General features: G+C 50.6%; 1 protein-coding gene across 1 annotated transcript in view; it reads right to left on the bottom strand.

The window, feature by feature from the left end:
• The window catches only part of LOC119977980 (lysine-rich nucleolar protein 1-like), a 44,523-nt gene that overhangs the window by 16,808 nt on the left and 7,059 nt on the right, over positions 1-20,656 (bottom strand). Inside the window, exons 2-3 of the mRNA XM_038819249.1 lie at positions 3,150-4,275; positions 2,856-2,939 (exon numbers count right to left, since the gene is read on the bottom strand). Coding sequence (XP_038675177.1) covers positions 2,856-2,939; positions 3,150-4,274 — 1,209 coding nt within the window. The 5' untranslated portion in view covers position 4,275. The remainder of the gene's footprint in view (positions 1-2,855; positions 2,940-3,149; positions 4,276-20,656) is intronic.

The raw sequence follows: 20,656 nt of genomic DNA, 5'->3' as shown, positions 1-20,656 counted from the left end.
TAGGCAAGAGTGGGAGGGACCAGTGCACGGTGATAAAGCAAGCGAGAACACGCACACCCGTGAAAGGGGGGGGGGGAAGAGAGAGAGAGAGAGAGAGAGAGAGAGAAACCCCCAGAATTCAGGTGCCTTTTATGCTTTCATCAACTATTAAATTAAGAATGGCCACAGCTGTTAGGCCACTGCCATGTTAAGGGGGGGGCCTTCACAGGGCAGTCTCCTGCTGAAGCTGTGGCTCTGGTGAGGGGTGGGGGCTGTAATCTGGAGGACTTTGTAGTCTTTCTGGAGAGCTGATCCCACCATTCTCCCAGTCAGTTGCTGGAGGGGGGCTGATGATTTGCCACAAACGTCCCTTAATTGGCCTTTCCCCTTTTGGGGTCAAAGTCTCTGCCCGAGACTTATTGGTCCTGTGACCTAGATGTGATTTTCTATGAGCACCTTGGTGTCCATGAACAAGTTCCAACTTCTTTTTTCAGGTTTCTGCTCTTGTCCCTCCATCCAAAACAAAGCAGCAAGGGGGACTTCCTTAAAATCCTTGCAGTGGTTATTCAGGAGTGAGTGCTGGGCAGGAATGACCATTTCTCTAGTTAAAAACATATCTTAATGACATCAGAGGATTCCAGTTTGAATGTGTTTGAAGCAGCTGCCCATGTCCGATGGTAACCAGTAAAGTGTGGATATGGTGGCAGCTGGTACAAATGGGGTGGTGGTTGAGAGATGATTATAACCGTGCCGCTCTCCAGTTCCTTTTGGGTAGGGCCGGTTGAATTCATCCCCTCCGCCCCCAAAGTTTATTTTCGAATTACTGAGTGACAGGAAGGGAAACATTAACAGCTCAATTCAATTAAGATCATTACATCTTAGAAATTATTTTCATTTTTTTGTGGTACATCAATTTGTACCACTTTGCAGATTAAAATATCAAAGCACTTTGAACAAATATTTCCCATGCATTTGGTAAGTAACATGACCAAAGAGAATAAAAACCTGAAAATATATAGGCCAATATTAACAACCGCATTCGTACCAACAGAGCTGCTCGATGGAACAAGACCAAAAGGTGTCTCTTTGGCAGGTGAAACTACTCATTGAAGTGTCAGCATTTGCCAATCAGATGGGTATCGATTCATGGACAGAATCTAGGCGGAAGGAATAAAACGAATGCTCTGTCTACACAGACGGGTGAATATAAATGATACCATAAGACATAGGAGCAGAATTAGGCCACTGGCCCATCGGGTCTGCTCCGCCATTTAATCATGGCTGATATTTTCTCATCCCCATTCTCCTGCCTTCTCCCCATAACCCCTGATCCCCTTATTAATCAAGAACCTATCTACCTTTATCTTAAAGACACTCAGTGATTTGGCCTCCACAGCCTTCTGCAGCAAAGAGTTCCACAGATTCACCACCCTCTGGCTGAAGAAATTCCTCCTCATCTCTGTTTTAAAGGATCGTCCCTTTAGTCTGAGATGGTGTCCTCTGCTTCTCGTTTTTCCCACAAGTGGAAACATCCTCTCTACGTTCACTCTATCCAGGCCTCGAAGTATCCTGTAAGTTTCAATAAGATCCCCCCTCATCCTTCTAAACTCCAATGAGTACAGACCCAGAGTCCTCAAACATTCCTCATACAACGGCACTCTTTGAAGATTGGAGAGCTTTCTGCTGTTCTGTGAAACTTTTATCTCTCAAAAGCAGGGTTTCTGCTCATTTATCTCAATTACGTTTTGCAGAATTCCTGCACACAAATTGGTTGCTGTGTTTACCTAAAACTGTAATTACACTTCAAAATTGCTTTGGGACTCCAAGAACATTCAAGAAACTACATGAATGGCAAACCTTCCCATTTCTCCACATTCGTGCACCCACCCACCTGACCCCGTGTCTGCGTGGGCTTCCTCCGGGTGCTCCGGTTTCCTCCCACAGTACAAAGATGTGCAGGTTAGGTGGATTGGCCATGATAAATTGCCCTTAGTGTCCAAAAAAGGTTAGGTGGGATTACGGGGATAGGGTGGAGGTGTGGCTTTAAATAGGGTGCTCTTTCCAAGGGCCGTTGCAGGCCCAATGGGCCGAATGGCCTCCTTCTGCACTGTAAATTCTGGGGGAAGCACGGTAGCACAGTGATTAGCACAGTTGCTTCACAGCTCCAGGGTCCCAGGTTCGATTCCCAGCTTGGGTCACTGTCTGTGCGGAGTTTGCACTTTCACCCAGTAACTGCGTGGGTTTCCTCCGGATGCTCCAGTTCCCTCCACAATCCAAGGATGTGCAGGTTAGGTGGATTGCCCTTAGTGTCCAAATCAAAGGTTAGGTGGGGTTACTGGGTTACAGGGACAGTGTGGGCTTGGGCAGAGTGCCCTTTCCAAGGGCCGGTGCAGACTCGATGGGCCGAATGGCCTCCTTCTGCACTGTAAATTCTACGATTCTCATCATAAGGATGTAGTTACACACAAAAAAAAAATGAAAATACATTGCAACTGCAAGCGGGCAATAAGGAGAAAGAGTTAGGATGTTCTGGTTGGGGGTCGTACGAGAAATCGGGACGATTTTCACACAAGATCAATTAAAAAGGAGCTTTTCACAGTAACTTAATTGCAGTGTTAATGGAAGCCTACTTGTGACAATAATAAAGATTATTACTATTATTACTCGAGTATACCGGGCAATCAAAAAGCCAGCTTCTTTCTCTGATCTTTCTCTAATTAAAAATTTATCATCTTCCTTGGACTCTACCCACCTTGGTTGGGATTTATAATGGACAGGAGCTGAATCCTAGGCAGCTAAAGTATTACAAAGGACTATGCAGTCCAGTTGGACAGCCTGTCCCTGCTCGAAACGAGGTGGTCAATGTATTTCTGTACCTTGTCTATTGTCACTTCAAATAAATTGCCTTTCTTTTCCGACATAATCAGCAAATCACCATTGTCGGAAAATTCCTCTTTTACCTGAGAAAAGAAAGCTCAGTTACATTACACTTATTATAATTATGTATATAGAATTCGACATTGAAATAAACAAATGCTTGTTAATCGGTTTCCAACCAGCAGGACTGATGTCAAGAGCATCACTGCCACATGGTTCAACAATAAATACTTTAAATCTACTGTCATTTAATGTAATATACTATAGTTGTAAACATTAAAATGATGGTTTACTTTACAAACATGCATCCCAGATGAGGAGTCTTTCTTTTTCCTTTTAATCTTCTTTTCCGTGTCTCCAGATTTTTCGGCATTGAATGGTGCCCTCTGCTTTTTCCCTTTCGGAGTCTCTGGGGAATTCTGCAATTTACATACATTGTTCGATTTGTCCGACGTCAGCCTCTCTCTGTCCAATGTCTTATTTTCTTCCCCTGCAGCTTCAATAAATCTTTTCCTTTTCTTGCTGGACTTTGTGATGCATTCCGTGCCACTTCCCATTTGCTCCACTCCTTTTACCTTCTTCTCAACTGGTTGCTCAGTGCGTACCTTTTCTTTTTTTCTCTTTTTCTTGTGTGCTTTGTCTGTATTGCTCACAGTGTCCAGCGTTTGTTCATCATCTTTTTGCTTCCTCGAGTCTGTTACTTTGAACTTGTCATTCCCGGCATCAGGTTCATCAATATTTCTGTCTCGTTTCCGTTTCTTCCTTGGTTTTTCATCTTCAGATGTGTCTACGGAATGAGACCGTTTCTTCTTTTTCCTCTTCTTCACACTTTTGGCTTCAGCAACACAAGACAGTTTGATTGTTTTACCCAATTTGTCTGCAGTCCCATTTGAAATCTTAATATTCTTAGTTAATCCTTCTTCCATATCAGCATCTTTGTTTTTTTTCTTTTTCTTCTTCTTATGCTTGCTTTTGTCTGGAGCTTTGTTTGGATCATCCTCACAGCTATTTCTCGGACACTGCACAGAGATATTTTGAGGGTCAGAATGATCATCTGACTTCAAGTTCTTTTTTCTTTTCCTTTTCGAACCATCACATTTGTCCTCATCAATTTTACTTTCCCGACGACTCTTCTTTGTCATTTGCTTCTCAATCTTGGGGTCTTCTTCATCTCTCGTGCTGGACTTTTTCGATTTGCTTTTCTTTTTCTTAGATCTCTTTAGATCACTGCCCACATCAATATCATTGGCTTCTATTTGAATATTCTTCGTCTCAGTCTTTCTCGTTTTCTTTTTTCCCCTTTCAAACTTGTTTTTTTTCTCATATTCTTTGTTCTGGTTGACAATGATGTTTATTTCAATTTGCTTTTTACTCTTCACCGATTTTGATTGAGTTGTTTCAATGTCATTTTTGAACATTCTAAAAAAAGGGAAAATATATTACACCATATATTTAATCAACATAAATTAGCTAAACAAATTAACTCGTGTTCATGGACAACTTGATCATTTTAGATGATCAAAGCATGTATCTCTTTCTTTTATTCCTTATATAACTTGTAAGAGACTTGAACTTCCAGGCTTTCCAATGTCACATATGCATTTCGCTCACTGAACAGCAGATATTGTAAACAACATAATAGTTTTTAGATTATTAACAATACTCACGTTATTAAAATTCCTTTCACTATTTTCCAGAAAAGATTGATCTAACCTTTTACGAGCTGCCTTTACAGATTAACGGATTGTACTTGTAGGAAATACATGAAACAGTCATCAATATGATTTCATTAGATGTAACTCAGGTACCAAGAAGTTAAATCTCTTCATTCTTTGTATTTAATAAAAATGTTTTGTATCTTGTATTATTGGCTGTGCAATAATAATTTTAAAAATCTGGTGATCAATGTTCCAAATGGCAGAACCCTTAGGAACATTAATATACAGAGGGATCTGGCGTGCAGGTCCACGGTTCCCTAAAAGTGGGCAACACAGGTGGCTAAGGTGACTAAGAAGGCATAGTGCATGCTTGACTTCATCAGCCGGGACATTGAGAACAGGAACTGGGAAATCATGTTGCAGTTAAATAAAACCTTGGTTAGTCCAAGTTTTGGAGTATTGTGTGCAGCTCAGGTCACCACATTATCAGAAGGACGTGGAAGCTTTGGAGAGAGTACAAAGAAGATTCACCAGGATGTTGTCTGGTCTCTGGGGTGTTGGCTATGACGAGAGGTTGAATAAACTAGGGTTGTTTTCACTGGAAAGATGGAGGCTGAGGGGAGATCTGATACATGTCTACAAAATTATGAGAGGCATAGACAGGGTGGATAGTCAGAGGTTTTTTCCAAGGGTGGAAGTGTCAATTACAAGGGGTTGTAGGGCGAAGGTGACAGGGGACAGTTTAAGGGAGATGTGTGGGGTAGGTTTTTCACGCAGAGTGTGTGGGTTCCTGGAACGCGCTGCAGAGGATATGGTGGAAGCAGCACATTAGCTACATTTAAGAGGCGTCTGGATGGGTACATGAATAGGGAGGAAATAGAGGGATACGGACTGAGTAAGGGCAGGAGGGTTTGTTTTTAGTTAGGGCATCATGATCGGCACAGACTTGGAGGGCCGAAGGGCCAGTTCCAGTGTTGTATTGTTCTTTCTTCTTTGTTGTTCTAAAACCCTCATGTCCTTTCATTAAATTATCTTAATATTGTATAAAGTGTTCTATTTTGGATGAAAAAATGACAGCCAGTTCAATATTAAAGTGAGTGTAGGAAAGGGAGAAACCTGGGGCCTCGTTGTTAGTTCTGCTTCTCGACAGGTGTTAGCTGCGTGGGGAGATCCTCCAGAAGGTGGGCACGACCTGGTGCCCGGTGAAGAAGTGTACGTCAAAAAGCTGCAAAAGGAACCCTTAGGATCGAAGTGGGAAGGTCCTTTCGTAATCCTTCTCACCACCTAATGTGCTGGGAAGTTAAAAGGAAAGAAAAGCTGGATTCATACATCGCACGTGAAGCACACGTACAAGTAAAATGTTTGCCACAATTTTAATTTTCAGTTATTTGATTGGCTTTGTGAATGTTGTACCAGAACTGAATAAGAACACATTCAGCCCCAGGTACATCAGCTCAGCACTCGTACACATAAATCTTTGAAGATGGCTAAAAAGTTTTAAAAGCTGCTAATAAAAAGCATACAGGATCCTTGGGGCGAGTACAAAAGCAAGGGAGTTATGGCAAAACTTTATAAATCGCCGGTCAAGTGCAACTGTGGGTGTCACACGTCAGGAAGGATGTCAAGGCCTTTGAGAACTTTGGAGATTTGCCGGTATGATACTAATGATGAAGAACCACTTTGGTGTAGATACCAGAGAAGTTGGGATTGTTCATTTTAGGGCAGAGAAGATTAACTAAGGGTTTTGGCAGAGTATTTAGAGAGGAACTGTTTCCACTTGCTGCAGGGTTAATAACCAGAGGACACAGACTTCAGATTATTGGGGGTAAAAATTAAGCTTTTAAAAAAAATGTAATGAATTGCCACAATCTGGAAAATACTGCCTGAAGGGCAGTGGCAGCAGATTGAGTTTGTTAATTTCGATCGAGGTTGGAGTATGTTTGGGGGAAGAGTAATGGTGTAATGATAATGTTTAGCTCAGTTGGTTGGACATCTGGTTTGTGATGCAGAACGAGGCCAGCAGCGTGGGTTCAATTCCCGTACCGACTGAGGCCCCGTCTTCACAACCTTGCCCGAGGTGTGGTGATCCTCAGGTTAAATCACCACCATTCAGCTCCCCCCCCCCCTCCCCCCAAAGAAGAAAACAGTCTCTGGTCATCTAGAACGATGGCGACTTTACTTTAATTCAGGGGTGCAGGCTAATGTTCTTGGGGTCCAAATCCAGCAGGGCAGTTGGTGGAATTGAAATCCAATTCACAACATCTGGAATTGAATTAATTACTATTCTCAGTAACGGTGACCATGAAGCCATTGCCGATTGGTGAACCAGACTTTAATCCAGACAGGGGCTGATTTAGCTCACTGGGCTAAATCGCTGGCTTTTAAAGCAGGCCAGCAGCACGGTTCGATTCCCGTATCAGCCTCCCCGGACAGGCGCCGGAATGTGGCGACTAGGGGATTTTCACAGTAACTTCATTGAAGCCTACTCGTGACAATAAGCCATTTTCATTTTCATACGACAAACCCCTCATCTCTGGAATCAATCTAGTGAACCTCCTCTGAACTGCCTCCAATCCCACAACATCTTTCCTCACATAAGAGGACCAACACTGGTACAATACTCCAGGTGGGGTCTCCCCAATACTCCAGGTGGGGTCTCACCAATACTCCAGGTGCGGTCTCACCAATGCCTTGTATAATTGAAACAACCCTTCCTTACCGTTATACTCAATTCCTTTTGCTACAAATGCCAACATTCCATTTGCTTTCCTTATTATCTGCTGTATCTGCATGCTCGTTTTCTGTGACTCATGCACGAGGACACCCAGATCCCTCTGTATCGGAGCTCCCCGAAGTCTCTCCCCATTTACATAATAAGTTGCCTTTCCATTTTTTCAACCAAAATGCATGACCTCATACGTATCCACATTAAACTCCATCTGCCACATTTTGGCCCACTCTCCTAACCTATCTATATCCTTTTGTAAGGTTCTTATTTCCTCTTTGCAATGTACTACCTGTATTCCACCTATTTTTTTGTCATCTGCGAATTTGGCTATAAAACCTTCTATCCGTGTATCCAAATCGTTAATATAGATTGTAAATAGCTGGGGCCCAAGGATAGAACCCTGTGGCACCCCACTAGTTACATCTTGCCATCCAGAAAGACAAATTTTATCCCGACTCTCTGTCTCCTGTCCGCCAGCCAGTCTTCTATCCAAGCCAATAAGTTACCCCATATCCCACGTGATCTCACCTTGTGAATTAACCTTCTGTGCGGTACCTTATCAAATGCCTTCCGGAAGTCCACGTATACTACATCTACAAGATTCCCATTATCCACTTTGCTTGTTACATCTTCGAAGAACTCTAGCAAATTAGTCAAACATGATTTACCCTTCATAAAACCATGCTGGCGTTGATGGTTTTCCAAATGTCCTGATATTACAACCTTGATAACAGATGTTAAACTAAATGGTCTGTGATTTCCTACATTCTGCCTCCCTCCCTTTTTGAATAAGGATGTTACGTTAGCATTTCTACCAATCCACTGGAACCTTTCCTGTATCCATGGAATCTTAGAATATTCTAACTAATGGATCCACTATCTCTGCTGCCACTACATTTGCCAACTGAGGGATGTAGGCCATCAGGCCCTGGGGGCTTTGTCTGCCCTCAATCCCAAGAGTTTGTTGAGCACCATTTCTCTATTGATGCTGATTGTTCCAAGTTCCACCCTTTCTATTACCTCTGAAATGCCCGTTCCTATAGGAATGGTAGTAGGGTCCTCTGCCGTGAAAACTGAGGAAAGGTATTGATTTAGTATCTCTGCCATTTCTGTGTTCCCCACAATTACCTCACCAGTTTCATTTTCCAATGGGGCCAACATTCACCTTAGTGATTCTCTTCCCTTTTATGCACCTAAACAAATACAGTATACACAACAATCTGCCAAATGAACAACTGTAGATGCTTTTCAAGATAGATGCCTTGTACAGCTGGATTACAGGTCAAATCATTAATTTCATACAATCCCTCAAACCATCATGCAAATCTGGATGAAAATCACTCGTGAAAATATAATGAGGCAATATATGCACAGTCCTAATTTCCTCATCTCTCCACATCAGCTCTATTCTGCTCTGCACATGTATGACTGATTATCTCTTGTTGGGCAGGATGGCGTTAAACAGGGAGCACAAAGATAAGCATTTTTCTCCTGCTGGCTTTAGTGAAACATGGAGTCAGCAATCTGAGCAAAGAAAGGTAATTTGATGCTGAACAAGTATTGAATCAGTGCAGAGCTGTTACATTGATTTCTGTTCTGAGGGCTTACAGAACATTTACAGCAGTTTAAAAGACAACTTTATTTCAAATATATAAAATAAACAAGGAATTTCTCAGAGAGCATTGATGATTAAAACTTTGCATTCCAATACAAGTTCAATGATGTAAATTACTGGTTGGTTTTTAAGACGGCATGGTTAATTATATTTTCTGAATGTTATTAATTATTGCATATTCTAACAGGGAAAGGTTAACAACAGGGCAGTGTACTTATGCCTCAAGAAACTAAGGAGATGCATATCAGAGAGAACTGGAAAGCCTGATTTTGATTTGGCCTTTTGAACAAAGAACAATACAGCACAGGAACAGGCCCTTCGGCCCTACAAGCCTGCGCCAGTCACATGTCCTATCTAGACTAACCGCCTGTATCCTTCTATATCCCATCTGTTCATGTGCCTATCCAGATAAGTCTTAAAGATCACTAACGTATCTGCCTCAACCACCTCACTTGGCAGTGCATTCCAGGTATGGGGGAAGTGTAAAAAACTTCCCCCATACATCTCTACTGAACCATTCCATCCCCCTCACTTTGAACTTGTGCCCCCTTGTAATTGTCATTTTCGCCCTGGGAAAAAGCCTCCAACTGTTCACCCTATCTATGCCCCTCATAATTTAGAAACTTCTATCAGGTCGCCCCTCAGTCTCCGTCTCTCGAGGGAGAACAATCTCAATTTATTCATTAATATCCTCCATACCAGGCATATCCTGGTAAACCTTTTCTGTACTCTCTCCAAAGCCTCCACATTCTTCTTGTAGTGCGGTGACCAGAATTAGACACAGTATTCCAAATGTGGCCTAACCAACGTTCTATATAATTGTAACATAATTTGCAAGCTTTTATAATTGATGCCCCGTCTGAGGAAGGCAAGCATGCCATAGGCTTTCTTTTCCACCTGCTGCTACTTTTAAGGATCTGTGGACCTGCATGCCCAGATCTCTCTGTGTCTCTATGCTCCTGATGGTTCTGCCATTTATTTCACAGCTCCCACCTGAATTGATCTACCAAAATGCATCACCTCGCATTTGTCCGGTTAAATTCCATCTGCCATTTCTCCACCCAATTTTGCAGTCTATCTATAGCCTCCTGACAATCTGGACTCCAAACTGATCTGGTCAAGGTGCCGGATCTTCAGTTACCTCATTATAAAGGTGCATGATATAACCCGACTGGAGTACAGTATCAGTGATGAGGCTGAGGGAGGAGGGACAAGATCACCCAAAACGCCAACTCCCCACTGGGTGAACCTCCTGTTTTCAGGCAATATCGCGAAATCTTTAATACCTGCAAAAATAGGCAGGTGGGGCCTCAGTATATTTTCTCAAAGACTCACATCTCTGCTAATACGGAAATTCCGCAGGGGTTACAGCGCTGAAATGTCAATCTACTTTGTGTGGTTAAACCCTAGAATGGAGCTTGAAGATGCTTTATAACACAGACTTAAAGAAACCAACTGAGTGAAGTTGATATTGTCAAAGATCTGAAGAGTTTATTCCAGATTTGCTTCATAAAGTGACCCATGATAAGAAATAACGGGCAGCAAGAATTCATTCATTCCCCTTAATATGGCTCCTTCATGCAGGAAGATTTCCATGTAAACGCTTTGTCTTGATGAGAAAATAAGTCTTTGGACTTGAATTACTGAATTGGTTTTACAAAAGGCTCATTGAGCAAAGATGGAGAGGGATGAAAATCATTTGATGAGGAACACATTTTATATCAAAAACAGATCACAAGAAAAATAGTTTTTTTGAGATGGAAAGAATTATTTGGCTCATCGTAGAATTGTTAGGGACCGGTAACTTTTGTTTAAATTAAACAAAAATTGAAATGCCAGGAGTTTCCTAAGAGAATAGAGCAACACGATTCCACTGTTTTAAACAAGCAGAAGATTTTTTACGACACACGAGTCAACAAATCAAACAGTAAATACTATCACCGATAACACGAGAATTTAGGAGGTAAATACGAATTAACAGGCAACTGTTGTTTGGGAAGTCACACTAGGAGAGACCATTCACCTGCCTGAATGTGAGAAGGGATTCAAGAAGTAATCCAACCTCTTGACAGATAAGCAAATTCACAGGGCAATTAGAGAAGCAAAAGCCAAAATGTCAGCCTTTACTCTCTATCGGCTCTGGCACCTCCGTGACCCCAAAGATCACCACCATTGGGTCTGGCATCTCCTTTAACCCCTATAATTTTGGATAATGTCCCAACACACCGCTTCCCAATACCTTGCCAGCTTCTCACATCCCAGATGCATGTGGTTCGCAGGCCCTCGCCCACACATTTCACACACGTCAACTCTCCCCCATGAAAGAACCCACTCAGTTGTGCCCGAATCACGTTCACTCTGAGTAGTCTTAACTGGATCAGGCTCATCTGCGCACAAGAAATAGCATTCGCCCTAACGCATAGCTCATACCACAGACCCCAATCTATTCCTCCGTCATGGGAGAGTACCTTTAAGAAATGGGTGTTTTAAGAAATGTACATTAAGAAATGGTGCTTATCAGTGATGTCAGAGTGTGGGTGGAGCTAGGTAGTCCTATAAGCTTTTACTTTCGTTTTAGGCTGTTTGTTGCAGGGTGTGTTTTAGTTTCATTTTCAGAGCTGGATAGTTTGCAGTCACAGCCAGAAGGGGTAATAGTCTCTCTCTCTGTATATAAAAACTGTAAATCGATCCTTTGGTGATTGAAAACTAATAACCGCTCTCAGTAGTGACTTTAACCTGCTGTGCTACTGTTAAAGGTTCTTCAACAGCATGATGTTAAAAGGACAGCTTAAGGATTACTAAATGTTGTATTCTTTGGGGGTTGTATTTGAATTAATGCTGCTAAGATGTTCACTGTATGTTTTAAAAAAGGTTAACTTGAGTTCAAAGAATAAAACATTGTTTTGCTTTAAAAAATACTTTTCCATTTCTGCTGTACCACACCTGTAGAGTGGGCCGTGTGCACACCCGGACCATAATCTTTTAAAAATTGTGGGTCAGTGAACTCCATGATATACTTTGAGGTTCTCTAAACCCTGGGCTAATACACCTTACCCAGCTCCTCCTTCTACCTGCACCCCCCTGCCCCCATGCCCCCCCAAGTAACCCACATTGTCTCCAATCCTGCCCTTTCCAGGCTTGTCTGCAAGAGGCAATTACTCCAGCACAGTATACCCTGGCACTTGGGAAATGCCCTCCACTCTTTTCTTTTCAAAAAAAAGTATTTTTGTCCAACACACTTTCAACATTTCACAATACAACACCCAAACAACCCCCAAACAAACAAACAGGACAACCCCCCCCCCCCCCCCCCCCCAGCTCCATCCCTCAACAGTCAACGGTAACCAATTCCCGAAAATACATAATAAACCCCCAACAATTATAGAACCCCTCCTTCACCCAACCCTCCCCCACCCCATTCGAACTTCACCTTCTCCTCCGGGTCACTCCAGTAAATCCGGCCCCCACCCCCCCCCCCCCCCCCCCCCGGCCCCCCCCCGGCCACCACCCCCCCCCCCCCCCCCGCCTCCCGAGGCACAGGGTAGACAGGCTGACCTCCTTCCCAACAAAACCCGGAGAGTGTCTGGAAAGTTTTTTTAACGCAGAGGGTGGTGGGTGCCTGGAACGCTTTGCCAGCGGAGGTGGTAGAGGCGGGCACGAAAGCATCATTTAAGATGCATCTAGACTGATATATGAACGGGCGGGGAACAGAGGGAAGTAGATCCTTGGAAAATAGGCGACAGGTTTAGATAAAGGATCTGGATCGGCAAAGGCTTGGAGGGCGAAGGGCCTGTTCCTGTGCTGTAATTTTCTTTGTTTCTTTGTTCCAGCGAACAACAAAGTGAAGGCTAAGACATCTGACCCGAGTCTGCTTGCAGCTCCAAAAATGTTCTAGTTTTGGGACAGGAACAAAACATGTGAACATGATTTGCGGAGCCCCTCCCACATTGCTCCACAGATAGCAGGGCAGCACGGTAACATAGTGGTTAGCACAGTTGCTTCACAGCTCCAGGGTTCCAGGTTAGATTCCTGGCTTGGGTTACTGGCTGTGCGGAGTCTGCATGTTCGCCCCCGTGTCTGCGTCTCCGGGTGCTCCGGGTTCCTCTCACAGACCAAAGATGTGCGGGTTAGGTGGATTGGCCATGCTAAATTACCCTTCGTGTTCAAAAAATGTTCAGTGGGGGTTACTGGGTTACAGATAGATACGTGGGTAGATACGTAGGGTGCTCTTTGTAACGGCCGGTATAGACTCGATGGGCCAAATGGCCTTCTGCACTGTAAATTCTATGATTCTATGTATCCCCCAACCCCTCGAACAGCTGACTCATCCTTGAGTTAGTGAGGTGAGCCCTGTACATTAACTTCAGCTGCATCAGCCCCAGCCTCACAAGAAGTCGATGCATTCACCCTCTGTAACACCTCACAACACAGTCACTCTTCATGCACCATCCCCAGCTCCTCTTCCCATTTCATCTGAATCCCTGCCATGGGCACCACATCCTCCCCCAGGATCCTGTAAATCGCCGAGGCGACTCCCTTTTCCAGTCCTCTTGCTGACATTTCCTCCAACAATGAAGGATCCGGATCTACCGGGAATGTCAGGAACACTTACCCTTGCGAAGTCCCATACCTTCATATACAGAAACCCCTTTCTGTGTCAATCCATATTTCTCCCCCAACTCTACACGACTCGCAAATCGTCCCCCAAGAAACAAATTCTTCATTACACTGATACCCTTCCCCTCCCAACCCCCAAACCTGGCATCTATCCTTCCTGACCCGAACCCGTGATTCCCCCTAATCGGAATGCCCCCTGACCCAGCCCTCAATTTAAAGTGCAGCCGAAACTGCCTGCAAATGCTCAGTGTGGCCACCACCACCTGACTCCCCGACTACATTCCTGGAGTTGGGAGCAATGCCGTTGCCAACGCCGACCCCCTGCAAGAGCCCACCTCCATCCTCACCCACAGAGCCCCCGCTCCCACCCACAGAGCCTCCGCTCCCACCCACAGAGCCCCCGCTCCCACCCACAGAGCCTCCGCTCCCACCCACAGAGCCACCGCCCCCACCCACAGAGCCCCTGCCCCCACCCACAGAGCCACCACCCCCACCCAGACTCCCCGCCCCCATCCTCACCCACAGAGGCCCCCGCTCCCACCCACAGAGCCACCACCCCCACCCAAGTCCCCGCCCCCATCCTCACCCACAGAGCCCCCGCTCCCACCCACAGAGCCACCACCCCCCACCCAGAGTCCCCCGCCCCCATCCTCACCCACAGAGCCCCCGCTCCACCCACAGAGCCCCCCGCCCCATCCTCACCCACAGAGCCCCCGCCCCATCCTCACCCACAGGGCCCCCGCCCCCACCCACAGAGCCCCCGCCCCCATCCTCACCCACAGAGCCCCCACCCCCATCCTCACCCACAGGGCCCCCGCCCCCACCCACAGAGCCCCCGCCCCCACCCACAGAGCCCCTGCCCCCACCCACAGAGCCACCACCCCCACCCAGAGTCCCCGCCCCCCATCCTCACCCACAGAGCCCCCGCCCCCACCCACAGAGTCCCCGCCCCCATCCTCACCCACAGAGCCCCCGCTCCAACCCACAGAGCCCCCGCCCCCATCCTCACCACAGAGCCCCCGCTCCCACCCACAGAGCCCCCGCCCCCACCCACAGAGCCCCCACCCCCATCCTCACCCACAGAGCCCCGCCCCCCATCCGCACCCACAGAGCCCCCGCCCCCATCCTCACCCACAGGGCCCCCGCCCCCACCCACAGAGCCCCCGCCCTCACCCACAGAGCCACCGCCCCCACCCACAGAGCCCCACCCAGAGTCCCCGCCCCATCCTCACCCACAGAGCCCCACGCTCCCACCCACAGAGCCCCCGCCCCCACCCACAGAGCCCCCGCCCCCACCCACAGAGCCACCGGCCCCCACCCACAGAGCCACAGCCCCCACCCACAGAGCCACCCGCCCCCCACCCACAGAGCCCCCGCCCCCATCCTCACCCACAGAGCCCCGCCCTCACCCACAGAGCCCCCGCCCCCACCCACAGTGCCCCCCGTCCCCCAACCCACAGAGCCCCTCCCCCACCCACAGAGCCCCGCCCCCACCCACAGATCCCCCGCCCCCACCCACAGTGCCCCCGCTCCCCCACAGTGCCCCGCTCCCACCCACAGAGCCCCCACCCCCATAGCCCCCTCCCCCACCCACAGAGCCCCCGCCCCACCCACAGAGCCCCCGCCCCCAGAGGCCCCCGCCCCCACCCACAGAGCCCCCGCTCTCCACCCACAGAGCCCCCGCCCTCACCCACAGAGCCCCCGCCCCCACCCACAGAGCCCCCGCCCCCACCCACAGAGCCCCCGCCCCCACCCACAGAGCCCCCGCCCCCACCCAGAGGCCCCGCCCCCATCCTCACCCACAGAGCCCCTGCCCCCATCCTTACCCAGAGCCCCTGCCCCCATTGCTTACCCCAGAGCCCCCGCCTCCATCCTCACCCACAGAGCCCCCGCCTCCATCCTCACAGAGCCCCCCGCCCCCATCCTCACCCACAGAGCCCCCGCCTCCATCCTCACCCACAGAGCCCCATCCTCACCCAGAGTCACCGCCTTCATCTCCACCCAGAGGCCCCCGCCCCCATCCGCACCCACAGAGCCTCCACCCCCATCCCCACCCAGAGCCCCCGCTCCCATCCTCACCCAGAGCCCCCGCCCCCCCCCTCCCCCCCAGAGCCCCCGCTCCCATCCTCCCCCAGAGACCCCGCCTCCATCCTTACACAGAGCCCCCACCCCCATCCTCACCCACAGAGCCCCCGCCCCCACCCACAGAGCCCCCGCCCCCACCCACAGAGCCCCCGCCCCCACCCACAGAGCCACCACCCCCACCCAGAGTCCCCGCCCCCACCCACAGAGCCCCGCCCTCACCCACACAGCCCCGCCCTCACCCACACAGCCCCGCCCTCACCCACACAGCCTCGCCCTCACCCACACAGCCTCGCCCTCACCCACACAGCCCCGCCCTCACCCACAGAGCCCCGCCCTCACCCACAGAGCCCCTGCCCCCACCCTCACCCAGAGCCCCGCCCTCACCCACAGAGCCCCCGCCCCCACCCACAGAGCCCCCATCCTCACCCACAGAGCCCCTGTCCCCATCCTCACCCAGGGCCCCCGCCCCCATCCTCACCCACAGAGCCCCCGCCCCCATCCTCACCCACAGAGCCCCCACCTCCATCCTCACCCAGAGCCCCCGCCCTCACCCACAGAGCCCCCGCCCCATCCTTACCCACAGAACCCCCGCCCCCATCCTCACCCACAGAACCCCCGCCCCATCCTCACCCACAGAGCCCCCCGCCCCATCCTCACCCAGATCCCCCGCCCCCATCCTCACCCACAGAGCCCCCGCCCCCATTCTTACCCACAGAACCCCCGCCCCCATCCTCACCCACAGAACCCCCGCCCCCATCCTCACCCACAGAGCCCCCGCCCCCATCCTCACCCACAGAGCCCCCACCTCCATCCTCACCCACAGAGCCCCCACCTCCATCCTCACCCAGAGCCCCCGCCCCCATCCTCACCCAGAGCCCCCGCCCCATCCTCACCCACAGAGCCCCCGCCCCCATCCTCACCCACAGAGCCCCCGCCCCCATCCTCACCCACAGAGCCCGCGCTCCCATCCTCACCCACAGAGCCCCCGCCCTCATCCTCACCCACAGAGCCCCCGCCCTCACCCACAGAGCCCCGCCCTTACCCACAGAGCCCCGCCCTCACCCAGAGCCCCGCCCTCACCCACAGAGCCCCGCCCTCACCCACAGAGCCCCGCCCTCACCCACAGAGCCCCGCCCTCACCCACAGAGCCCCGCCCTCACCCACAGAGCCCCGCCCTCACCCACAGAGCCCCGCCCTCACCCACAGAGCCCCGCCCTCACCCAGAGCCCCCGCCCTCACCCACAGAGCCCCGCCCTCACCCACAGAGCCCCGCCCTCACCCACAGAGCCCCGCCCTCACCCACAGTAGCCCCGCCCTCACCCACAGAGCCCCGCCCTCACCCACAGAGCCCCGCCCTCACCCACAGAGCCCCGCCCTCACCCACAGAGCCCCGCCCTCACCCACAGAGCCCCGCCCTCACCCACAGAGCCCCGCCCTCACCCACAGAGCCCCGCCCTCACCCACAGAGCCCCGCCCTCACCCACAGAGCCCCTGCCCCCATCCTCACCCAGAGCCCCTGCCCCCATCCTCACCCACAGAGCCCCTGCCCCATCCTCACCCACAGAGACCCTGTCCCCATCCTCACCCAGGGCCCCCGCCCCCATCCTCACCCACAGAGCCCCCGCCTCCATCCTCACCCACAGAGCCCCCGCCCCCATCCTCACCCACAGAGCCCCCACCATCCTCACCCAGAGCCCCCGCCCTCACCCACAGAGCCCCCGCCCCATCCTTACCCACAGAACCCCCGCCCCCATCCTCACCCACAGAACCCCCGCCCCATCCTCACCCACAGAGCCCCCGCCCCATCCTCACCCAGAGCCCCCGCCCCCATCCTCACCCAGAGCCCCCGCCCCCATCCTCACCCAGAGCCCCCGCCCCCATCCTCACCCACAGAGCCCCCGCCCCCATCCTCACCCACAGAGCCCCCGCCCCCATCCTCACCCACAGAGCCCGCGCTCCCATCCTCACCCACAGAGCCCCCGCCCTCATCCTCACCCACAGAGCCCCCTGCCCCCACCCACAGAGCCCCCCGCCTCCATCCTCACCCACAGAGCCCCCCGCCCCCACCCACAGAGCCCCCGCCCCCACCCACAGAGCCCCCGCCCCCACCCACAGAGCCCCCGCCCCCACCCACAGAGCCCCCGCCCCCACCCACAGAGCCCCCGCCCCCACAGCCCCCGCCCCCACCCACAGGGCCCCCGCCCCCACCCACAGAGCACCCGCCCCCACCCACAGAGCACCCGCCCCCACCCACAGAGCCCCCGCCCCCACCCACAGAGCCCCCGTCCCCACCCACAGAGCCCCCGCCCCCACCCACAGTGCCCTGACCCCACCCACAGTGCCCCCGCCCCCACCCACAGAGCCCCCGCCCCCACCCACAGAGCCCCTCCCCCACCCACAGAGCCCCCGCCTCCTTACATCATCCCCTTATCTTCTCAGCATTTGTTGCCCAATAATAGTAAAGCAAGTTCAGGAAGCCAAGTCGCCCCTTTCGCCTTCCTCTCTGTATTGTCACCTTCCTAATCCTGGGGACCTCCCTGCCACGCCCCAAATGAATGAGATCAACTTATCCAGCCCCTTGAAGAACGAATTTGGTAGAAAGACCGGCAGACACTGGAACAGAAACAGGAACCGAGGCAATACATTCATTTTGTCAGGCTGTACCCAGCCAGCCAATGACAAAGGGAGATTGTCCCACCTTGCCATATCAGCCTTCACCCTCTCCACCAAACTGGTAAAATTAAACTTCCGGAGCCCTGCCCAGTCCCGAGCCACCTGCACCCCCAGATACTGAAATGTTTATGGCAAGAATCAACTGTCCATTGCATCCTAGAACAAGCCCAGCATCAGTGGATTGGATTGGATTGGATTTGTTTATTGTCACGTGTACAGAGGTACAGTGAAAAGTATTTTTCTGCAAGCAGCTCAACAGATCATTAAGTACATGGGAACAAAAGGGAATAAAAGAAAATACATAATAGGGCAACACAACATATACAATGTAACTACATAAGCACCGGCATTGGATGAAGCATACAGGGTGTGGTGTTAATGAGGTCAGTCCATAAGAGGGTCATTTCGGAGTCTGGTGACAGTGGGGAAGAAGCTGTTTTTGAGTCTGTCCGTGCGTGTTCTCAGACGTCTGTATCTCCTGCCCGATGGAAGAAGCTGGAAGAGTGAGTAAGCCGGGTGGGAGGGATCTTTGATAATGCTGCCCGCTTTCCCCAGGCAGCGGGAGGTGTAGATGGAGTCCATGGATGGGAGGCAGGTTTGTGTGATGGCTGGACGGTGTTCATGACTCTCTAAAGTTTCTTGTGGTCCTGGGCCGAGCAGTTGCCATACCAGGCTGTGATGCAGTCCGATAGGATGCTTTCTATGGTGCATCTGTAAATGTTGGTAAGGGTTAATGGGGACATGCCAAATTTCCTTAGTTTCCTGAGGAAGTATAGGCGTTGTTGTGCTTTCTTGGTGATAGCGTCGACGTGGGTGGACCAGGACAGATTCTTGGAGATGTGCACCCCTAGGAATTTGAAACTGCTAACCATCTCCACCTCCAGTGGAGCCAGCTTGTCTTTAAATTTCTAAAAGAGTTTGGCTGGGAACCCGTCGGGCCCTGCTGCCTTTCCTGCCTGCATCCCCCGCAACTGCCTCCTTCACCGGCTCCTCTGAGCCCGCCCTATCCTCCTCTCACAACCTCGGGTATTTTAACCCATCCAGGAATTCCCTCATCCCCGTTCTTCCTCTGGAGGCTCCGACCTATATAGGTCGCAATAAAATTCTTCAAATACTTCATTAATTAGGCAGTTACATGGGGAGGGTGGGTATAGAGGGATATGGGCCAAATGCGGGCAAGTGGGACTAGCTCATAGATAGAAACTGGGCGGCATGGACAAGGTGGGCCGAAGGGCCTGTTTCCATGCTGTAAACATCTGGTTTAGCACACTGGGCTAAATCGCTGGCTTTTAAAGCAGACCCAGGCAGGCCAGCAGCACGGTTCAATTCCCGTAACAGCCTCCCCGAACAGGCGCCGGGGCGACTAGGGGCTTTTCACAGTAACTTCATTGAAGCCTACTCGTGACAATAAGCGATTTCATTTCATTTCATTTCTATGACTTTAATCTGCTCCAGAGCCACAACCTGCTTTATTCCCTGCTTTATTCCCAATCCGACCACCCTCGCCGCTGCCTCCCTTTGAAGTTGGCCGGCCAGCATGTGCCCTGTCCATAGTCATATACCGCCCCTTTTACTTTTCTTGGCTGATATACCGCTTTCCCCATGGACAGCTGATCAAACCTCACTTGTAGCACCTTCCTCTTTTTTTAAAATTTAGAGTACCCAATTCATTTTCCCAATTAAGGGGCAATTTAGCTTGGCCAATCCACCTACCCTGCACATCTTCGGGCTGTGGGGGCGACACCCACACAAACACAGGGAGAATGTGCAAACTCCACACGGACAGTCACCCAGAGCCGGGATCGAACCTGGGACCTCAGCGCCGTGAGGCAGCAATGCTAACCACTGTGCCACCGTGCTACCCTTGTAGCACCTTCCTCTTAACCAGGAGACCCAGGTCCATGCTCCCATCTACCTCCAAAATCTTCTCTATCAGTCTTTGGTGTTCTTCCCTCTCCTCCCTGTCTACCTTAGCCTTGAACAAAATCGCCTCCCCTTTCCTACCCGCCTTCAACAGCTCCCTGGCCGATTGCGAGAAACACTACATACTCCTAGATCATCTTGCCAATCTTCTCAAGGAATGCCCGGTTTACTAGTAACCCCACATCCATTCTCCACACTGGCCTCTCCTCCACACATTTCTCACAAAGTTCAGGCATCTAAACGCAGTCCCTCTTGGCTGCTCGAACCTTTCCTATAGCTCATGTAAACCCGCAAATTGGCCTACCAGGTATAGGCCCCTCACCTTCAGCCCCACTTTGTTCCATCTTTTATACATCCCATCTATCTTCCCCAGTTTAAACCTATGTTTCCCACACAATGGTGTCAACACCGACATACCCTCCAATTTAAAGTACCTCCTCAGTTTGTTCCATACCTTGATAGTCGACTGCACAACCGGGTGTCCGAATATTTCCCCGGGCA

The sequence above is a fragment of the Scyliorhinus canicula genome, chromosome 15, assembly GCF_902713615.1.
Source record: "Scyliorhinus canicula chromosome 15, sScyCan1.1, whole genome shotgun sequence".
Classification (NCBI taxonomy): Eukaryota; Metazoa; Chordata; class Chondrichthyes; order Carcharhiniformes; family Scyliorhinidae; genus Scyliorhinus; species Scyliorhinus canicula.
Note: the sequence above shows the minus strand (reverse complement) of the source record. Positions and strands in the feature narration are given on the sequence as shown.